At 34.8% G+C, this 22,669-nt stretch overlaps 1 protein-coding gene across 2 annotated transcripts in view; it reads right to left on the reverse strand.

Moving 5' to 3' along the window:
* LOC131144311 (uncharacterized) overlaps positions 1 to 22,669 on the reverse strand; it is a 49,833-nt gene that overhangs the window by 15,484 nt on the left and 11,680 nt on the right. For both annotated transcript variants that reach the window (XR_009133775.1, XM_058092870.1), the window contains exons 2-3: positions 15,139 to 15,489; positions 14,466 to 14,536 (exon numbers count right to left, since the gene is read on the reverse strand). Coding sequence is in view for 1 of the 2 variants with exons in the window: in XM_058092870.1 (XP_057948853.1) it covers positions 14,466 to 14,536; positions 15,139 to 15,232 (165 nt within the window). In the remaining variant the exon portion in view is untranslated. The remainder of the gene's footprint in view (positions 1 to 14,465; positions 14,537 to 15,138; positions 15,490 to 22,669) is intronic.

Raw genomic sequence — 22,669 nt, forward strand, 5'->3', positions numbered from 1 at the left:
CTTGTTGTACAAATATATCTTTAACTCTCCTCTACCACAAATCGGAATTCCCGATTCCATCGAATTTGACGACATCAAATCTTATAGAAGTACCCAACGCCATGACAACAACGCTCTGATACCAATTTGTTGTGGAAATCGAGTATAGGATGCACAACGAAATAAGTAAATTTGTAGCGAATGATGAAATACAAAGTAACAATTGATGCACAACCAGTATAAATGAGAAACCAAAAACAAACAACAAAAGAATGAGGACAATAGGCACAAGAGTTTCACTATAATGTGAAAGTACACAACACACTTTCTTACAATGATTTCTCTCTCTCAAAATATGCCCAAAAGAACATAAATAACAATACTTCGGAGGTTTCCCTCCGAATTCCCAACCACCACCACATTCCAATTCAAAATTCAAATTCTTTCTTGCAGCCTAGATGCACTCGTCGACGAGAGAGAGAAAGCCACTCGTCGACGAGTCTTTGTTTTTCTGATTTCCTACTCTTTGTATCTCAGGAACTAAACATTTTCAAGCCTCCCGGTATCTACTCGTCGACGAGTCAAGCACACTCGTCGACAAGTCACTGCTACTCCCTTCAAGAATTCAACCCATAAATTTTTCATCCTTTAATTATGAGCCGTAAGTACAAGAGCCGCAGATACAAATAAAACAAAGTTTGTATTTTAGAATTTAAGAAACCAATTTTTTATGTTTAATCGGTTGTAAGTTTGTGGAGGCAGGCCGATTATTGAAATAAACTTTGGTTTAAGCTTTAGCGTTGGTACCTAGAATGTCTATTTCTTAAGTCTCATCATGTGGCATGACAATAGAGCAAAAGAACCTTTTTTTTTTTTTGGGGGGGGGGGGGGGGTAGAAAAATAATTAATTAATAAAGACAAGAGAATGTAAAAAAGATCCGGATCACATGATGGTTGAGCTTGCAAGAGGCTGCTTCAAAAGAGGACACCAAACTAGCAGGCAGACATAGTTCAGATGTCATGTATGATTACTGCGACCAATGCAGGTGCTTTGGCAATGGGAACAAGGCAAAGCATGCATGGTGAACACAAATGGTGATTTAAAAAAAAAAAAAAATTAGAAGGTAGAGGAAAATTTCCTCACAAGCTTGTTCATCAACAATTGGAGATAGGGGTGGTTCACAAGAGAGGAAAGTGTAAGCAATTGATTTAAATGGTGGGGGAATCAAGATTGAATGGAAGCCTAAGATGAGAGATGTTTTTCAAGCTTAAGTTGAAGGGTGTTGCACTTCAATGGTGGAAGAGATAAAAAACAGCATGCCTAATGATATGCACATGGGGCCATGGAAGCACATTAAGCTAAGTTATGGGAGCAACTTTAACTAGCTAATTACACGATGGAGTTGGAAATTTCATAACTTAAAGCAACGACACTTGTCCTTGGAAGCATATAAATCTAGGTTGATTTATATAAGAGTAATGAGCAACTAACAGCTTGTTAGTCGTTACCTCACATGCTTGAATCAATCCATTACAGACGAGATGGGAATGTCCATTTATTTAACCTAGATGATACTTGAGAACATGCCTTAGTGGCAGATAGAGGATGTGACACTATGGAGCAAGGGGACCATCTGCTAGGCGCTCTCACACTGCAGAGTATAAAAGTCACAACTGTTGCTCAGGGCTCTCAGAGGCTAGAAACAAGCCCTAACAGAATCAAGGAGTTGTTACAGAATTACAAATGTTGGCGCAGCTAATTGAGCTTGTTGGGAAGCTAACAAGAGTGTGAAGGTGAAAGACACTTAAGGATTTGGGCCTCAAAAGAGAACTGGTGCAATTCATCTTAGTGGGTTTCGGAGTGGATGTTCCATTTGTGGAGGGGGCACATCTTACGTCCACAACGAACAAAGTACCTTCAAAAAATAGGGTGAAGAAAACAAGCTATAAGAGCCAACATATGACAAATACCATGAAGAAAAGGAAGATATTGACGTTGATCTAGTGCAAGGAGAGTGATTGGTGGTTAGGTCCATAATGACGACACCCAAAGTTGAAGAGGATAATTGTAGCCAGCGCAATATTTTTTTGACACAGTGATAAAGTTTGGAACTAATTCTAGATGGGAACTGAGAACATTACTCAAAGGAGGTTGTAGGCAAGCTATGATGGAAAATAGAGAAGCACCCTCATCCTTGTGCACCAAGTACGACCTTTTATGATAAATTGGAAATGAGGTTTGGCATGATCGAATCCCATGGATGCATGTCATGTTCTATTGGGAAAATCATGGTTGAAGGATAAAGACACAGTCCATTACGCTAAAGGCAACACTCACTCTGTTCAAAAGTATGGCAAAAAATTGACTTCAATCTCACTTAGAGAAGGGGCCACTGTACCTCTACATCTAACATGGTAAATGGCTTCATTACTAATCAACAATTCAGTGCTGAATGCCGAGAATTGGGTGTTACTTATACATTAGGTGATAGCGCTGTCAATTGGGACCAACATGTTGACATTGGTGACTATCAAAGGAGTTGAGAGCTGGTTGGTGCTGAATAACTATGGGGCTTGCCACCAATGAGGAGTACTCAGCATGCTATTGCCTGGCACTCACCAAATTTGCTTGCTTATACAGTTCTTCCTTCACATATGGCACCAAGTTGGATCATCCAACAATGTCTCGGCCAAGGGAGTTAGATTAGGTTTAAGATCACTCTAACCTTTCAATGAACTAAATTGGCTAAATGGCATAGCCATCCAACTAGGCCACCATACGGGCCAGGTTTTCTCAAATTATGCTTTGCCTAAAGTATAGTTGCAATAAGAACAACTTTTAAAAACCCCTAGCCTAGAGTCATGGGGTGAACACTTCACACCGTGTGAAGGATTGTGTAGCACTAGTTATGATGTAAGCTTAACTAGTCAGCCAGAAGTCAGCCGAAAATACACCACATGAAAATATTCATGAGCAACAAATGCAAGTATGTAGCATGCAGTAAACAAAAGAGTCATGTCGCAAATAGCAAAGCAATGTTATTCATCTTATCACACATCATAGGTGATGCATATAGGCTAAACATGATTACAAGAGCTAGTGAGTTGTCAAACAATTGATGAACATTCATTGATGTAGGATGAGAAGCAAGTACATGGCTAGATCATTTTGACCCAACTTGAAGGCTAATTTCAAAGAATGGGATCCATAGGTTGTTGGGTTCAAAAACCAAATGTGCTTAGTTAACTCATCTTATTACAGCTTCGTAGGCAATGGAAGTTTAGGAAAGGATGAAAGTATGCTAAACACCATTACAATATTGAGTTGTAAAGTGATTGATGAACATTCATTGATGTAGGATGAGAAGCAGGTTTTGGATGGATCATTTTGACCCAATTCGAAGGTTAATTTCAAATAAATAGGGCCAATGGGTTGTTGGGTTCTAAAACCAAATGTGCTTTAGTTAATTAGTGGTTTATTGTGTGTGTTTAGTTTGCTCATAGTACGATTATGTGTTTCTAGAGGCTTGTTTGTAATATTTGTGTATTTTAAGAGGGGGGTGTATATAACCTCATGCATTTTCACATTTATATGAGTAATTTCTTATGCTAAGGCTTTCTTATAAATTGTGTGTGAAAGCCACATGGGAAGTGGTTATTGTTTGCTTCAAATTGAGAATTAACGTGTGGTCTCCTTCCCCCTCCCCCAACCTCCACCAAGCGTATCTTCTCCTTCCTTCTTCTTCTAGGGTCCATCGAAGAATTTTCACAGCCACCGCGTCCAAAACTGCAGTGCTCTTGGCAGATCCAGTGGGCACTCCAGCTCCAATTACATCAGTTCTTTGCAAAATCGGCGGACGCTTTGTGATCTCCGGCGGCGGGAAAAGGAGGAGGGGGAGGAAGAGCCCCAATGACATCGCTTCTTTCCAAAATCGACGGCACTTTGTGATCTCCGTGTGCAGGTAAGACCAAGACTGTAAGAGATAAGGGTTTTTTTTTCTATGGTCATAGTTGAACAGCCACCGACTTATTGTTTCAAAAATTATGCTGTTTCCAAGCCACCGAGTTTCAAAAAATCTGTTAATAGGAAAGCTTTCCAAAAATCAAATTGCATTGCTTTTATATATATGCAAACCCTACCCTCACCCTCTCACACTCTTCTTCCCCTATCAACGCTTCTTCCTATTCGATCAATCCGTCTCTATTTTCTAGAACAATTGCAAGCAGCAACTTGATTAGAACCGAATAGGTTTTAATTAACCATCTTTTTGTTTGTGGGTTAATCCATTGTGGCACAAATCTTCATCAATGGACCATCATCAACCTCATTCATCTCCTCAGATCGACGTATTCTTTTTGTCTTCTCTGATTTTCTTTCTTTCTTTCTTCTTTGTACAGAAATAATAGCAATAGTGGATATTTAATTATCTCTGTTTTTTTTTTTTGGGCTAGATGATTTCTTTGCAGCCTTCTGTTCTTAATACGAATCTCAGTTGTTGTAAAAAATGCCCAGAGAAAGTGAAGAAACTATTGTGCAGACTTCATGGTTTGGATTTCTTCTTCAGTTTTTAATTTCCATTGTCTGGGTTGCATATGCATTCTGTGAATACAGGAAAAATATGATCATTCTTGAATTAACAGGATAAACATAAAATAAACTGAAAATACAGTAATAAAGAGACCTTTTTTGGTTATACCCAATCATGCATTATTGTATATTGTTGAAAATATAAATTAACTTCATGAATATTATTTCTTCCATAAACAAGATGTGAACTTGCATGGATTTAGGAAAGTATATATGTATAGAACCTGCATTTAGGATCACTTAAAAGTTAACTATTTATTTTTAAGGGCATACTATATTTAAACTATAACCCTTAAAGGCGAATCAATGCAATCACAATAAATGAGGTTTTTTTGAGTAGTGGACAATTAATACACGTTATGTGGTTTGTATGTGAGAGTGTGTGAAGGGATTCATTTTGTTTCAGTAGATGCATAGGAAGGCCTTGTCACAGTCATGTGCAGCATAAACCCACACAAGCTAGTAAACAGAATTGCCTCAAGTGGGAAGAGAGCAAAGATTATAGGATCTTCTAACCACAAAGGAACAACCCAAGATGCCATTGGTCCAGTTGCAGAACCAGAAGGGTCTCTTCTCAAGTCCTTGCCCCTAGACATTTTCGTTAGTATATCAAACATTACACAATCTCATATGTACAGATTGTGATTTATAATTTAATCTCTTGTTTGGGGATGTAATTGAGGGATTAATGATTTTTATTTGGATTTTGAATTGGCAGATTATGATATTATGTAGGACAGATCATGATGATTTGAAGCAGCTTTTTCATGTTTCAAAATCAGTCAGAAAACCCGTAAGTATTGTTGTCTACCTTCAGCGTGGGGAATTTGGTTATGTTGCTTGTTTTAATGTGGTTTTAATTCTTATTTTGTTGAAATTGACATACTACGATTGCAAAAAAATTGCATTTTGCGTACAACACGCCGATAAAGATTCAACATTTCCGAACTTCCACGAATTTTGAGGACTTGAGCAAGTCACGGGTTGCGAATGCACAAAAAAAATCAAGGGGCTTCAGGTCCCGAGTTGGGGGAAAGAAATTGGGTGACATCTCAGTGACTCTATTTGTTTCACCAAACCAGGAAATCTCTAAGAATTCTCAAAGAGGATGAGAGTCAATTCCTGATAATTGACGATGTACATCACAGTTGTCCTTCCTCTTCCTCTTCTTCACCTCTTTTTGTGTTATGCATCACAAAAACTTAATATAGGCGGGCATGAAATCGAACATGACAACACCATGCATTGATGGAAAAGTTTTGCACAATCACCACCTCCCAATTATGGGATTGATTAGGGTTTGAATTTATATTCAAAATGAATTGTTGACAATTACGCAATTATGCAATTTAGTTTCAAAAGAGACATGCAAATACCATAATGACACGTCAAAATATTCAAATCGGCCTATTACAATTATATAATTATATAGATATATGAATTATAGTATTAATTATATAATTTAGCTTCAAATGAGAGATGCGATCAATATCATCATTACGTATACATAGTTATGTGTATACTTGAATCAAATCAATTATGTAATGACGTGCATACGTATTTATTGGTTCGGATAACAAAAATAACTCATTTATCCATTTAGATAAGTGTGTAGTACATAAATAGGTCGCCCATTTTCTCATTTAAATCCATATAATTATATGGTTGTGTCGTAACGCATTTGTTTATTTGGTTATTATGTCCATAAAATATTTTTATTTATTTTTTAATACTAAAAATTATTATAAAATGATTTCATATTCATAAGTATTAGGATTTTCAGTCATGTATCTTGGAACCAAACTATTTAGATTTAGGATTGCTTTTAATGCTCCAAAATTTTTAATTGAGAGTACATTCCAATGACTGAAAAGCCTAATACTTATAAATATGAAATCATTTTATAATAATTTTTAGTATTAAAAAATAAATAAAAATGTTTTATGGACATAATAACCAAATAAACAAATGAGTTACGACACAACCATATAATTATATGGATCTAAATGGGAAAATTGGCGATCTATTTATGTACTACACACTTATCTAAATGGATAAATGAGTTATTTTTCTTATCCGAATCAATAAATACGTATGCACGTCATTACATAATTGATTTGATTCAAGTATACACATAACTATGTATACCTAATAATGATATTGACCGCACCTCTCATTTGAAGCTAAATTATATAATTAATACTATAATTCATATATCTATATAATTATATAATTGTAATAGGCCGATTTGAATATTTTGACGTGTCATTATGATATTTGCATGTCTCTTTTGAAACTAAATTGCATAATTACGTAATTGTAAACAATTCATTTTGAATATAAATTCAAACCCTAATCAATCACATAATTGGGAGGTGGTGATTGTGCAAAACTCCTCCAATGCATGGTGTTGTCACGTTTGATTTCATCCTAGCCTATATTAAGTTTTTGTGATACATAACACAAAAAGAGGTGAAGAAGAAGAAGAGGAAGGACAACTGTGATGTACATCATCAATTATCAGGAGTTGACTCTCATCCTCTTTGAGAATTCTTAGAGATTTCCTGGTTTGGTGAAACAAATAGTCACTGAGATGTCACCCAATTTCTTTCCCCCAACTCGAGACCTGAAGCCCCTTGATTTTTTCTGTGCATTCGCAACCCGTGACTCGCTCAAGTCTTCAAAATTCGTGGAAGTTCGGAAAGGTTGAATCTTTATAGGCGTGTTGTACGCAAAATGCAATTTTTTTGCAATCAGAGTATGTCAATTTCAACACAATAAGAATCAAAACCATACTAAAACAAGCAACATAACCAAATTCCCCACGCTAAAGGTAAACAATAATATTTACGGCTTTTCTAACTAATTTTGAAACGTGAAAAAGCTACTTCAAATCATCATGATCAATCCTACATAATATCATAATCTGCCAATTCAAAATCCAAATAAAAATCATTAATCCCCCAATTACATCCCCAAACAAGAGATTAAATTATAAATCACAATCTGTACATATGAGATTGTGCAATGTTTGATATACTAACGAAAATGTCTAGAGGCAAAGACTCGAGAAGAGACCCCTCTGGTTCTACAACTGAACCAAGGGCATCTTGTGTTGTGCCTTTGCAGTTAGAAGATCCTATAATCTTTACTCTCTTCCCACTTGAGGCAATTTTGTTTACCAGCTTGTGTGAGTTTATGCTGCACATGACTGTGACAAGCCCTTCCTATGCATCTACTGAAACAAAATGAACCCCTATACACACTCCCACATACAAACCACATAACATGTATTAATTGTCCAGTACTCAAAAAAACCTCATTTATTGTGATTGCATTGATTCGCCTTTAAGGGTTATAGTTTAAATATAGTATGCCATTAAAAATAAATAGTTAACTTTTGAGTGATCCTAAACGCAGGTTCTATATATATATACTTTCCTAAATGTATGCAAGTTCACATACTGTTTATAGAAGAAATAATATTCATAAAGTTAATTTATATCTTCAACAAGGTACAATAATGTAAGATTGACCATAACAAAAAAACATTTCTTTATTACTATATTTTCAGTTTATTTTATGTCTATCCTATAAGACATTAATTGCCTCAAATGAAATTATAATCATATTTGTTAAGGGAATATGAAAGGTCATTAAATAAAATATTATTATCATAATTACAATTATGTTTTCTGATTAATGATTTCAGAATTTTGTGAAACTATAATGACATCTCGGAATATGAGAAGTCTATAATTATGATATAATTATGATACATTATTAATCACTTGATGGAAGTGATTATAAAAGAGAGGTTAGGGGCTGGTCCTATCTCAACCTATGATACTTATGCTAAGTATATCCATCAAATTAAGTTGAAGCATAAGGAAGAGCAAGGGTTGTGAGATAGAAACACAGTTTGAAATATATATATATATGTACATATATTCGGAAGCTATGAATCAAGGTATGTTTTATTTTAACGTTAATGATTGTAAAATTGTAAGTTTCGAAGGTCTTAAAATTATGATGTATGAATAACGTTTATCATGTTTAAACTTACATGTGGTATCAGAGCAAAGTTGTAGAAACTCATGGTTTTCGATTATGATTAAAGGTTCATGTTTCGTTAAATTTTAATTTATGAATCAAGGCATAGTAACCTTTTGTTTTTCTAAGGCATAATGGTGTAAGTATGGTATGTCTCGGTTAATAAAATCTGACAATGCAGCACGTCTCCAAAATTATTTTATGTGCACTGTGTTTAATTCTGTTCTACCATGATACTTCTTAAAATCTATGTAATAATAATGATGGTGCAGAATGTCTGATGTGATAGTAAATATATATAATGTTAATGTACGCTAATATGAATTTACAAGAATTTTGCCAACATGTTTACTTTACTCACAATATTTTAACATTGTGATGTTATAAAGTATTTTGATTTTAATCACCAAAGTGACTAAATCATTAAGTAAAGTACTCATATTATGTTTGATGCTAGAATGATATAAAATTATTACAAGACATCAAGAATCACCCAAAGGTTGATTAATTGTTCTTATAATATAAGGATAATGTTTTGGTAATATTATTATGTATTATTATTTTATCTATTTATCCAAAGATAATAGATACTTATAATACGTACATATAATGTTACCAAAGTAATCTTAAAATTTAAAATTTAATTAGCATCATTTTAAAGCTCTTTACATTAGTGTTTTTCCCAAAGGAAAACATTAATATATTTATGTTTGTGATCTTATAAATGTTTCATTCAAAGCATTAAGTATAGTTAATTCTTGCTGTATCTGTGTCTGGATGGTTAAACTTGCATGCTTCATCCGTTCCAATGTTTAATGGGTTGAATTTTGCTGATTGGAGTGAACAAGTTCAATTTCACCTCGGTGTATTGAATCTTGATTTGGCACTCTTAAGTGATCACCCTGCTACTATTACTAATTCTAGCAGTGCTGAAGAAATAACCTATCATAATAATTAGGAAAGATCAAACAGGTTAAGTTTGATGTTTATGCAAATGAGTGTTGCAAATAACATCAAGACAGCTATTCTCAAAACTAAAAGTGCTAACGAGTTTTTAAAGTTTGTGGGGAAGCGTTCCCAAATAGCAGATAAGTCTCTTCCTGGGACATTAATGGGTACTTTAACCACCATGAAGTTTGATGGTTCACGTACTAGGCATGAGCATGTTGCTAAAATGACAAATATTGCAACAAAACTTAAGACTTTGGGAATGGGTGTGAATGAAAATTTCCTTGTTCAGTTCATTTTAAACTCATTGCCGACTGAGTATCGACCGTTTCAAATGAACTATAACACCATGAAAGATAAATGGAATGTGCATGAGTTGCAAAGTATGCTAGTTCAAGAGGAAACACGACTAAACAATAAAAGAATTCACTCTATTCATTATGTGAACAATCAAGGAGCTGAAAAGAAAGTAGAGAAGCATGGAAAGGGGAAAGGATCTTTAAAGGATAATGAATCCTCTTCTAATATCTAGAAGAAGGTATCAAGTAAGCACAAGTGTCGTTTTTGTGGGAAACCTAGACATTACCAGAAGTACTGCTTGAAACGGAAAGCTTGTCCGACCTCAAACATTTGATTCTCCTCCACGTTTGATTTTCCACTTCAATCTTCCAAAACTTGAACCTGGAAAATGTATCAAACTTGTGCCACATAAGGTAATTTCAAAATTCCAGTGAGTAATCATCAACAAAACTCACATAATACACATGTCCATCCTTGACGCAACTCTAACCAGACCCCAAACATCAGAATCCACAAAATCAAGAATACCTTTCATCTTGTGTGTAACTGATTTAAATTTTGCCTTGCTAACATGATTTCAAATCCTTCAAGAGTTTCCTCTTGTGCAGTTTCTTCATTTCATGTTCCCCCATATGCCCAAGACGCATATGCCACAAGACGGTCTCATCAAATTCAGCATCTACGGCTGCAGCTCCACCTACAACAATAGTTCCCTACAATGTGTAGATATTCCTATTTAGCTTTCGCCCTTTCATCATTGTCAGATTTCCTTTCCATACTTTCATAACTCCACCTTCGGACTTGAAATTGAAACCATTACAATCCAAGGTGTCAAATGATATCAAACTCTTCCTCAACTCTGGTATGTCTTACATTGTTCAAAGTTCTCACAACGCCATTAAACATTTTTATCTTAACACTTCGTATGTCAATGAAAGGTAAAAAAAAAAAAAAGAGAGATTTTTAAAATAAAACAAATTAAAATAAAAGGTAAAAAAAAATATGACATTAATTGAGATTTTTAAATTTTATTTTTGATGCAAGAAAAATATATTTTCATTTTTGTGGTGAAAGAAGATGAGGAAAATTCAAAACTATCGTCTTGTTCTCAAAACCAAAATTATATTAATTTATTTTTTCAAAACCCTTGAATAACAAGCACAAACACATATATGAACAAGTAACATGCTTGTGTGAAGGATAATTATCAAATTTAATATTTTTAAGAAAAAATTATACATGTAATAATTATATATAATTATTTTCCCTCTAAAATAAGTAATTATTATTTTAGAACATCTAGGGTTGATAAACTTATTTCTGATTTTATTTTCTTTTAATTTTTAACCATAAAAGTTGAAGAAGAATCCGAACTCTAATTGTGTCCATCTCATGCTAACATTTTGTTCACATTTTATTAAATAACGACGCAAGGTAAGCGTTACCCATATAAAAAGAAAACCATAAAAAAAAGGAACAAAAACAATTGTGCATTGATTGTATGTTTTTTAAATTTATATTTTTAAAGTGAAACAAATAATTTTTCATTTTGAGTGTGAAAGAAGAAAGGGAAAACTTCAAAAATACAGTCTTCTAAGGAAAATAAAACAAATAAAAAAATAAAAGACAAAAAATAATAACACATTAATTTTATTTTATTTTTTAATTATTTTTGGTACAACAAAAACAAATACATTTCCATTTTTGTGGTGAAAGAAGATAAGAAAAATTCAAAACTGCGGTACGCAGAACCAAAATTGATTTAATTTGTTTTCAAAATTCCTAAGTGTGCACAAATACAACAACTTGCATGCTAATGCGAAAAATAAATTATCAAATTTAATGCTTTGAGTAAAAAATTATAAATTTACAACCCTTAAATTCTTGTTTTAAGATATAGTAATTATATATAATTGGTTTTTTCATTCTAAAATAGGTAATTATTATTTTAGAGCACCTAGGATTCGTGAACTAACTTCTAACTTTATTTTCTTTTATCTTTTAACCATAAAAGTCAATAAGAATCCAAACTTTAGTTGTGCTCATCTCGTGTTCATATTTTGTTCACGTATCATTGATGATGGAGATGCAAAGTAAGTGTACCCAAAAAAAGAATAAACAAAAACCGCACTGATTCCAGTTGTGTTTATCTCATTCACATTTTTGTTCACATCTCATCCGGTGAAGATACTGAGTAAGCATAACCCAAATAAAAAGAAAAACAAACCAAACAAAAGACAAGAAAACAGAAGCAAAAAAAAAAAAAGGAAAAAACAGAAACGGTTACACACACTACTTGTATTTTTTTTTAAATCGTTTTTAATGTGAAACAAATACATTTTCCTTTTTGATGCGTGAAAGAAGAAGAGGAAAAATTGAAAACCACCATCCTTAAACTAAAATCAATTGGTTTTTTTTCAAACCCTACTCATCTTCATCCTCATTTCCATCCTCATCGTCTAATCAAAATTTTAAAAAATGGCAGCATGGTGCACAAAGCTACAACGTATGCAAGATCATAGGATGGGGGTAGACCACAATGGGTCTGTAGTATGTAGTTTTACCTTACATTTTTACGAGAGGTTGTTTCCACACCTCAATCGAACTCGTAACCTCCACATCACACGGCAACAATTTACAATTGCGCCTAAACTCTTGGTCATCCTCACCCTCATCTTCATCCAGTAACAAGTGCTTTAAGCGTGATTTATTTATTTTGAGTGTAAATGAGGATTAAAAACTAATTTTGCAAATTTCAAGAATATTCAAAAATGATAACTAGTACTTTTAGGTAAAAAGATTTTAAGGAATCATTTTCAACCACCTATGCAAAAGTGTTTTTTTATTAAAGTGTTGATAAATCATAAGTGATGTTCAATTATATTTGAAAGAAGTGATATTTGGTTACGTCATATTCTATGAATTCATATCATTATATTTCATTAATAGTTAATGTGTTAATATATGACTATTTTCAGGCACATTTTAAATTCAAAATACTTAAATTTTTTAATCCCCACGAAAAAAAAATATATTGACCTTCAAATGCAGGCCTACCGAATAAACATAGACTACCTTTTGAAAAACATTAGCCTCTAGGAAAAAAAAAATGCAATTTCACTTTTCAGAGGCAAAAAGCAAATATCCTTGATCCCATATTTAATATATATATATATATAGATAAGAAGACCAAGCTTAATAAAAAGGAGCCGCTGAGAGGGTTTACAATACATACCTTCCATCTGTATATAACCGAGAGAATTGTCAAAATCCTAATCAAGATTCTGATAGAACTTCTGTTGCTCGAGTTTCTCGATCAAAGTTTTTTTCTCCTCATCCGGAAGTGCATTAAACATGAAGACATATTTATCACCAATGTCATCCGTGGGAAGAAATCAGGAGAATATTAGAGAACATATCGTCAGCACAACAATGAGAAGGACTAGATAGAGACGACTAACATAACACATTTGATTAATAAAAATATACCTAAATAGGCTGTGTGAACTTCCTTCCTGCAAACACCCCAAAGAAAACCATCCACAGACCCAGTAGAGTAAGTTCCACACCATTACCCATTACACTGGTCTGCGTATTTCAGATGGATCACATCAAGGATTGCATGACAGGAATTAGAATAGGAAAATTTCACAATGGGTTGATCAGATAATGAAGCAATGCAGAAGGTATTTTTGGAACATCATGAGCCGTGCTCCCAGCAAGCCAAACAAAAATAAAAACAATCCTGTCTGCATGCACACAAAGATCGAAATTCTTACAGCGTCTTGAGCCATAATTAGAAGCACAACCATATGGATATGAGTTAGCTATGATCTAAAACGAAATCAACCTAGATCTTTGTAACATTAATGTAACTATATAGACATTTAAGTGTGTTTGAGAGTATAGATTTTGAGTCTTGAATTTGAATTTGTACGGATGAAACAAAGTTCAGTGCAATTTTTTACTGCATTTTGTCAAAACCAACACAAATTCAAATTCAAGGCTCAAAATCAAAGCTCCCAAATGAAGTGCCCAACATTACACAATGTTAAAAATAATCTCGACGCAAATTAGATAAAAAAAAAAATCAATGATCACAATAATGTAGTGAAATATCCTTTTTTCACCAGTTCCCATATATTTTGGATCTCATATACATGCATGCACACATGAAGTCGATGCCCTGGATAATCCCATCATACAGGAATTGGAATAAAGAATTCGCCCATGATTGCAAAATTCCTTTTGTATAGATTTTGTATAGACATTCCACAGGTTGGGTGTAATAAACTAATCACACACACACACATATATGATTTAACCACAACACAGAGCCATGAGAGCATAGGTTAGACTAACCAACCAAATGCCAGTAGAAATAGTTAAAATAGAACAATATTGATCTTTAAGAGGTTTACCACAATAATTTGTTCAATTTTTTTTACTAAAATTTCCAGTCTAAACCCTTGGAATTAGAATTCCAACTATAAACATACACAACCTTGAAGTCCATTACTACTTCATCATATTAAAAAACACCAAAAAAAAAGAAAAAACCCCAAAGAAATGTTCCAAAAAGTTGCAAGAATAGTACCTGGTGCCCCAAAAGAATTGGGGGTATAACGAATGCAAGAAGACCAGCTTCCAACTTTCCATAACAAAGTCCTGTTTTGGAAAACAGTAATCACTATGAACTGTAAAAGCTTTTGAAGATGAACTGATGTGAACTTCTGAGAAAGAATAAGATAAAACATCTTGAAATTTCTTCATCATGCTTCCTACCAAATTTTTTTTAAAAAGAACACATTATATGGTTCCTACTTTTGAACCTCTCTCTTGTATGTCTTTTTTTTTATTTACACCCATTCAACTCTTAAAAATTTTCAACGGTACAAGATGCCATTTTCAAATTCTAGTATCTATAATGGCCCTCCAAAAAACTCACCTCTAAATTGCTAACAAAAAAGGGGCAGCCCAGTGCACAAAGCTCTAGGGTATTCAGGGTCCGAGGAAGGGGCAGGCTACAATGGTTTATAGAATGCAACCTTACCTTGCATTTTTGCAAAAGGCTATGTCCACATTTCAAACCAGTGACTTCCACGTCACACGGCAACAACTCTACTGTTGCGCTTATATTCCCCTTTACTCTAAAACATCTCAACCATTTCCACTAATGAAAATACCACAGTGAATGACACGTTCCGTTAAATAATAGAAACACTAAAAGGAGTCATTAAAAGAAGTATAGGACACTCTTTCAACATTACCTTCCTTGAAGACAAGTCCAGTCAGCGACGCAAATAGGGGACCAACAAACCACACACATGTGGGGTTATCAACAACAAACTGTACCAAGTTCATTCCAGCTGGTTGAGCGAGGCCTGCTTATGTCGCAAAGGATCCAACGACACCAAGTGCCCATAATGCTTGAAGGGTGTGCTTAATCTCAGTTACATAGATGGGAATCAAAAATAGTGATAAGCCTAATCCACGGGCTCCCAGTGTATAAAACAGATCAAGATTTTGCCTGATTATATCTCTTAATGAAGAACCTTCAGATAAAAAGGCAGTTGAACCAGCAGCCACAGACGATACAGCAGCAGTCACAAGCCCTGATCCTGCATAATATTACATGTATCAGTAAGCAAAGGTTCATTGAAATGCACAAACAACATTCCACATAAATATCCAGGACTTATTGATCGAGAAATGTCAAACTATGCCCAATTAATTGAAGAAGAGTGATGGCTGAATCTGGGAATAGTGGAATACTACGTTAATTGATTAAACTATGATTCTAAAATACTAAGTTAATTAATCAAACTATGATTCTAACTTTGGGTTCCACGTACATCCATGCATTTACGGAATTCCTAAGCTATTTAAAATTAAAGTGAACAACCAAATACTTTCATAGTTTATACTTTATACAGATGTCGTAAACATGCACAAATTAGTTACACTTCCACATAAACTCAAAACTAGTTATTAGTTCTTCCTTCAACTAGCATGTAGATATTTTCCCTTCATTCATGATGACCGTTCTCTCGCCAACACCTCTTCTCACAGACTCACACCGATTGTCTCCCTCATCCTCAAACTTCTTGTCCTCAACCATGATGAACCATCCCTCGCATCCAAAATCAAACCTGAATCTTCTCCTCGTCAACTTTACTTTCTCTTCTCATCATGACCCTAAACCTTTTCCCTCCTCCTCTCCTTACTCCCTTTCCTAGCCCCAACCCTAACATTCTATCCTCTTCTTCTCTTCTCCTTGCTGGCAGTCCTAATCCTTTCTTTGTCTCTTCTAGTAGCCTCTCGACCCCACTTTTCCTCTTCCCTCTTGCATCCCTGCTCCATTACCATGGCAGCCAAAGAGTGTTCTACATGGATAGAGAGGAAATCTTTCAAAATGGTTTTTGAAGGCAAGCTTACCGACATTGTTAGACTAATGGAGTATCGTAGAGGTGACCGCACATCAATTTTCTTGGACCCTGAAGAGTTCGCCTGGTTCCTTCATGCTTGGTGAGAATTCTGGGCTGCAAGCAGAACCTATTCCTCTTGGTGAAAAAACCCTATCGCTTACCCTGAAATAGAACAACCACAGTAGATTCTTAACCCTTATGGAGACCAATAGCGGCACTTGGAGACATCTGGTCTTCCCAGAGGGATTCGACTTGATGGGATGGAAATGTATCCAATGGATCTGCAGTCATTGACCAAAGCCTGCTCCGTCCCTCCTTCTGGAAGCCCAAGGTTTCGACTTTCAGTCGCCCTCCCTGCAGCTCAAACCCGGATATCAAGACTTCTTTGTCTCCTTCAACTTTGGCAATACCAACAGCATACCACTCCTGCTGCCACTGCATCTGGCCCCACTGCAGTGTACCCTTTTCAAATGCTCCCCAAAATCAACCAGTCACAAGGGACATTCCAAGCTGGGAGGAAGATTGGAGGCTCTCAATTGGAGGCTCTCAATCCTTTGCCAATATTTTTAGGAAGAGCAGGAGCTCCTCTGATTTCGGTTTTTCAGGGTTAAAACCAGCCATGCCCAAGCTTTTTTCCTCCTTTGTCGGTCCCAGGACATACTTGAAGAAGGGTTTTGGCAATTTGTTCAAGGGGGATCTTCTCTTTGGCTTCCGGGCCTTTAAACCTTCTCCACCAGTTGATGCCAATGCTTTCAGTTCCTTCACTCTCCACGAAGGTACAGCCAAGGATGCAGGTTGGTGGCTAATCCCTGGAACACCATCTCACTGGTCCACCCTTCCTCTCAGCTCATGGCATCCCAAGACACTGAGAAGGAGAACATGCAGGTAGCAGTCACTGATTTATCCTTGATCCCAGCCCTTACCCCCCCCCCCCCCCTTCCCTTTGAGGCTGTGCATAAGAGCTCCATCCCAGCAGATATGCACGACAGGCCCAACTTCATGACATTGTTTTGTTCTGATCCAGAGAGCACAGAATTTAAGGAGCAGGTCTCTGATTGGGTGTTACAGAAGGTGAAATTGTTTATAAAAACTATTGGGGTATTTTTTGAGGGGTTTGAAGATGGGGATTTTCAGATTGTTTGGGGAAATTGGAAAAAAGATGGGAGGACTCACAACCCAACTCCAAAAATCACATGGGCAGCAACAGGAAATTTGACACAAACTGGGACCTAAAACATTTGGAATGTTCAGTTAATTATGATAAATCGGGAGGTTGTCCATACTTGGCAGAGGCAATAGCAGCCGAGGTTGTATGGTTAAATAATGTTAAGGAAGATCATCTTTTGGAATGAAAATGAGGGGGCTAAACAAAAAATCCAAAAGAAGTGCCACAAGGTCCTATCTCAAGGATGGGAGAAGCATTATTGTCTGTTTCCACGAGACCAAAGTGGAACATATGGATCTTCTCTTAGTCAAAGATCTTTGGGGATGAGAGACCTACGGATGGGTTTCCCTTGGTGTTGTGGGGAGGCGTGTACAAAAATTACCGAAAAACCAAAAATCACACCGAAACTGGACCGAATCACAGGCGGTTTGGTTTTTCGGCATTCAGTTTCAGTTTTTTATTTTAGGTGTTAAAAATCTTCAATTTTAGTTTTGGTTTCATAAATATAACCAAACCGAAAAGCCAATTTAAATAAAAATTATATATATAATTAATAAATATATATATGTGTTAAAATATGATTGGTCCATTATCCCAACTATAGTAGGGTGCAGCACACTGGAATATGAACCTTCAATGTAAATTTTGAAAAAGTCATTAGGGTTCTCTTCAAACAGCTGCAGCTACCAAGTGGGCGAGCCTCTGCCTCCCACTTGCCGCGGTGCCGACCTGCCACAGCCTTGCAACCCTCATTGGATAGTGAGCCCTCAGCCTTGATTGTCAAGTCAACAATATAGTGTGCCAGCGTAGCAACCTTGTCGCCTTGGTTGCAGCCTATTCAGTTTCCAATCTCCACCAAGTCACCAATGCACGAGTGCCGCAGGGTGCAAAGTCTTTCTCTTCTTCTTCTTCTTAATTTTTCTAAATAATTTTGCCTCTCAATACAATGGTTGTGACGAATTATTCATTTCCTTGTGGATGAGAGGCCCAAATGAAATCTCTACTAAGAAAAAAGAAAGAAGGAAAAGTGGAGTAGAAATGACAAAAAGAGAAGCTTCGGTGGGGAACAGTTCTGGTTTTCTGCAATGGAAGTTTTTGGAGAAGAAAGATTAGAAAGAGGAGTTTTAGAAAAAAGAGTTAATAAATGATGACAATTGAGGAAGAGAAAGAACCGCTTGCTTTTTCTTCTCCCTTTGCATTTTTCTTTTTGGAGTTTTTTTTTTTCCCTTAATTTATCTTTTTATTTCTTGGGTATGTGAAAATGCTTGCTTAGTTGTGTAAGCTCGTTAGATTACCACTTTACCTAAAAGCTTAAGTTTTCAGGTTGTGGGCCAACAATGTATATCAAGGTTTAACACTCTCCCGCACGTGCAAACAATGTATATCAATGTTTAACACTCCCCTGCACGTGCAGCCCGACAGTACGTGGAGATATAAAACACACAATAAACTTTTAAATACTATAGAATAAATGCAGGCGACAAGACTAGAACCCAAGACCTCCTGGTAACTAGCTCTAATACCATGTTAGATTGCCATTTTACCTAAAAGCTCAAGCTTTTATGTTGTGGGCCAACAATGTATATCAAATTTTAACAATGCTTTCCCAACTTAACAGCTTAACTTAAGCTGTTTCTTTCCTAGTTCCTAACCACTGCAAAATTTCCTGAACACTCAATTTTGTAAGTTCACAACAACGGGACAATTGCATTTGCATGCTTTGGCGTGATGAATCTAGAAAAGGAAAAATGATTTGACCCTTTGATGCAGAAGACGCATAACTTATGCTCCAACCCAAAACAACTGAGCTATGCATTTTAATTTCAATTGACTTAAAAATGACCAAGTTCATAGCCTTTTACCAGCTTTTTATTTTTATTTTTAGTTCTAAATTTTGTTTGAAAAAAAAAATTATAGAAGTGTAATCTTCCTTTCCAAAAAACTTGAAAATTTTGTTTTTAAATATTTTTGAAGTTTCTTGTAATTTGTAAATATGAAAATTTGAAAAATACGGTGATTTTTTTTTTTTTTTTTGTAAATCTCTAAAAAATTAAAAATTAAAAATGACAACTACTTTCCAAAACTACATAAACTCCAAATAATTTAGTCTTATGGTTGGAAATATGAATTTAGGATTAAGTTTTAATAACCTTTAGTAGAAAATCATTTTAAAACTTATCCAAATTTACACAATTTCAAATTCGTGTAAACAATAATGCATTGGACAACTAATGCATTGATCTGGCAATAAAAGGAGAGGTGAATTGAATTATGGTTTTGAGTTTTAGCACTTCTATTATAACCAAAAAATTAGTAAATAAATTAGGATTTTCCTCCACATGGGGGCAAAGTTGAAGAACCACTATGTTATTTAGAAATAGATCCTCCAAGAAGTAGTAGTTGGGCAACAAAATAATGAAGACTTAACGTTTTTTTTTTTTAAATACATTTAGAAAAGAAAAGAGATGCAGGTAGAGGATAAAATAATAAATATAGTTGGACATACAAGTTTTCTCTGTTTTTTTTTTTTTTAAATCTCTTCCATCATGCACTAACTTCTCATATACATTTGGGAATGTATAAGATAATAACAAGACACGAAGTTTTAGTCGTTTGAGTTGAGGTCTCATGCTTCCATGATTACCTTTATGGTAGTTAAGTTGTCAAAACTATGAAGTTTCAATTGAATTTTCAAAAAAATATACCATGTAGGAAATATTTAAATTGATAAATTTAACTATTCCAAATGGTATCTTAATATCAAAAATCAGTAGAATACTATGGTCAAGAGTCACCTTTGCCTTGAGCTGCTAAATAAAAGTGAAAGGCAACGAGGACCATCCCACCATTATCCAAGTCAAAAGGTGATGTTTGATGAGCACAAAAAATGGGGGCAGGGAATGTAGTGGACATGGTGGTAAAACTTTTGAAATTGGCTCTTGTTCTTCTAGTGGTATGGTGGATGCGGAGCATGGTTTTAAATAAAGGCCGCCACCATTACGTAACGCCGTTACGTAATGGTTTTTTGGGTTAACGATACCGTTACACACCGTGAAATCAGTGAGAAGAAAAATCACAGTCATAGCACCCGTTACGGACCGCGACCGTCACGTAAAGGCCGCTATGGCCGTTACGTAACTGCTATAGGACTATTACACTAAAAAAATTATTTTATTTTTTACTTTTTCTTCTCTTTTTTTCCCTCTCTTTCATAAATCATTCTCTATATACCATGTGGCGAGAGGGGGAAAATATTATAATGAGGATGAGAATGATACAAAATTTACTATTTCTTTAAATACTCACAATAGATGCATTAATTAACAATTTGAAAATACTAGTTAGGAGAATATTTTATTTTGATACTATTAGTAATGTGACATTTATGTTCTATATTTTTCAACTTCAACCATCTTTCTGTTCTAGCTATTTTATATTTGTATTATTTGCATGTCTTATGTGTCTAATAGATTAATGGAGTGTCAAATGTATTTTGTTCTATTAATTAATTTAGCACACATAAGAATTTATCACAAATAAGAACAATGAGAAGTATAAATACACACACACACACGTAATTTCTCTATCAATGGTGCTTTAATACAAATGTAAACTTTTGCCCTTACCAAATAACTTAGTTACTCGAACTAAAGGATCCAAAATACACTAAAACACTTTCTAAGAAGGGCTAAAAGCTTAAAACATGCAAGTACACTAATATGCACAAGGTTGTGCATGCTTCAAAAAAATTCACGGTTGTTACACCTGTTTCCCATAATATAACATCCGCTACTCCCGCTTCCCACTAGACCCGTTACCATTACATTATGCTACCCGCAACTGCAATTTAAAACCATGAAGTTGAGCAACCATCAATGAAGATAAGGATGCTTATAGTGGATAAACTCAAGAGGCATAGGTCAGAAAAAGAAGGTAGCGAAAGCAAAAGTGATCTTGATAGCATATTTCGAAGGGCCTTGAAGAGGCTAGCCATGAATTTGATATTTTAGGATGGCGGAAGATAAATAACCCAATATTTCCTATCCTTTCGCAAGTAGCACATGATGTTTTGGCTGTCCCCATAGCTACTGTTGCCTCTTCGTGTTCTTGATTCTTTTAGGACATAATTGACTCCTAAGATCATGGAGGCTCCTATATGTTCTCAAGATTGGTTGCAGAATTCACCACTGCTAGTTAACTATGAAGAAAGCCTTGAAGAACTTGATAAACTTGAAAAAAGTAAAAGATAATTTCTTAGTGTATCTTTTTCACATTTCCTAATTATTTTATTCTAACTATTGTCTTGTATTTATTTTCTCTAATTTATTGACTTCGTGTTTTTTTAATTCATTTCAGAATTTGATAAATTTGGCCTAAATTCTTCTAATATTGACATCGACAATGATTTATTGGTAAGGTTATGTATTCATTTCTTTTATGAACATCCATTATCAATTTAATTTTATCTTGTTATAACTTTCATTTGCTTTATTTTATTAGGAAGAATAAATTAAGCTTGTATGGAGATTAGAGAATTGAAGCTACAATTTTGAACATTGAAGAATGTGGATGACTTCAATTCTTCGAAAGTTCTAAATGTTGATTTTCTTTTCGAATGAACAATTTTAATATCTGTTTTTTTATTTGTAATTTGGGATATTTCATATTTTCTTGTTCATTTTGAATGTTTCTTTATTTTAGGTAATTAGAAACAGGAAAGACCTAATTGTTAAAGCGTCTAAGAATTTGCTTGCTTGTTTCGTGCAATCAAGAATAGACTTAATTATTAAAGCGCCCAAGGACTGGGACATTGTGGTTAATTGATATGTATTTTGCATTATGATGGTTTGTAGGAGCCTACGAGAGATCCAAAAGTGATCGGCAGAAAAACTAGTAGGAACTTGAATCAAAAAGCAAAGGATACATGTTTTCATATTTTCATATCAGCTATTATTTATAAGGTCAAGTAGGACCAGCAGGCAGCAAGTATTCAATTATTTCTCCGTAGTTTATATGTTTGCAAAAGGTCCAACAAGACCAACAGGTTCTCAATGGTCTAGGCTATCTAACAAGTTCAATTATAGTAAAATTATGAAAATATTATGAAATGGTCCAATAGGTTCTCAACAGCCCTTGTGCAAAAAAATCATTGAAGTTTAAAAAATTGATTTAAAAAAAAACCATAACCGAGCCGCCCAATGTTCGGTT

The sequence above is a fragment of the Malania oleifera genome, chromosome 12, assembly GCF_029873635.1.
Source record: "Malania oleifera isolate guangnan ecotype guangnan chromosome 12, ASM2987363v1, whole genome shotgun sequence".
Taxonomy (NCBI): domain Eukaryota; kingdom Viridiplantae; phylum Streptophyta; class Magnoliopsida; order Santalales; family Ximeniaceae; genus Malania; species Malania oleifera.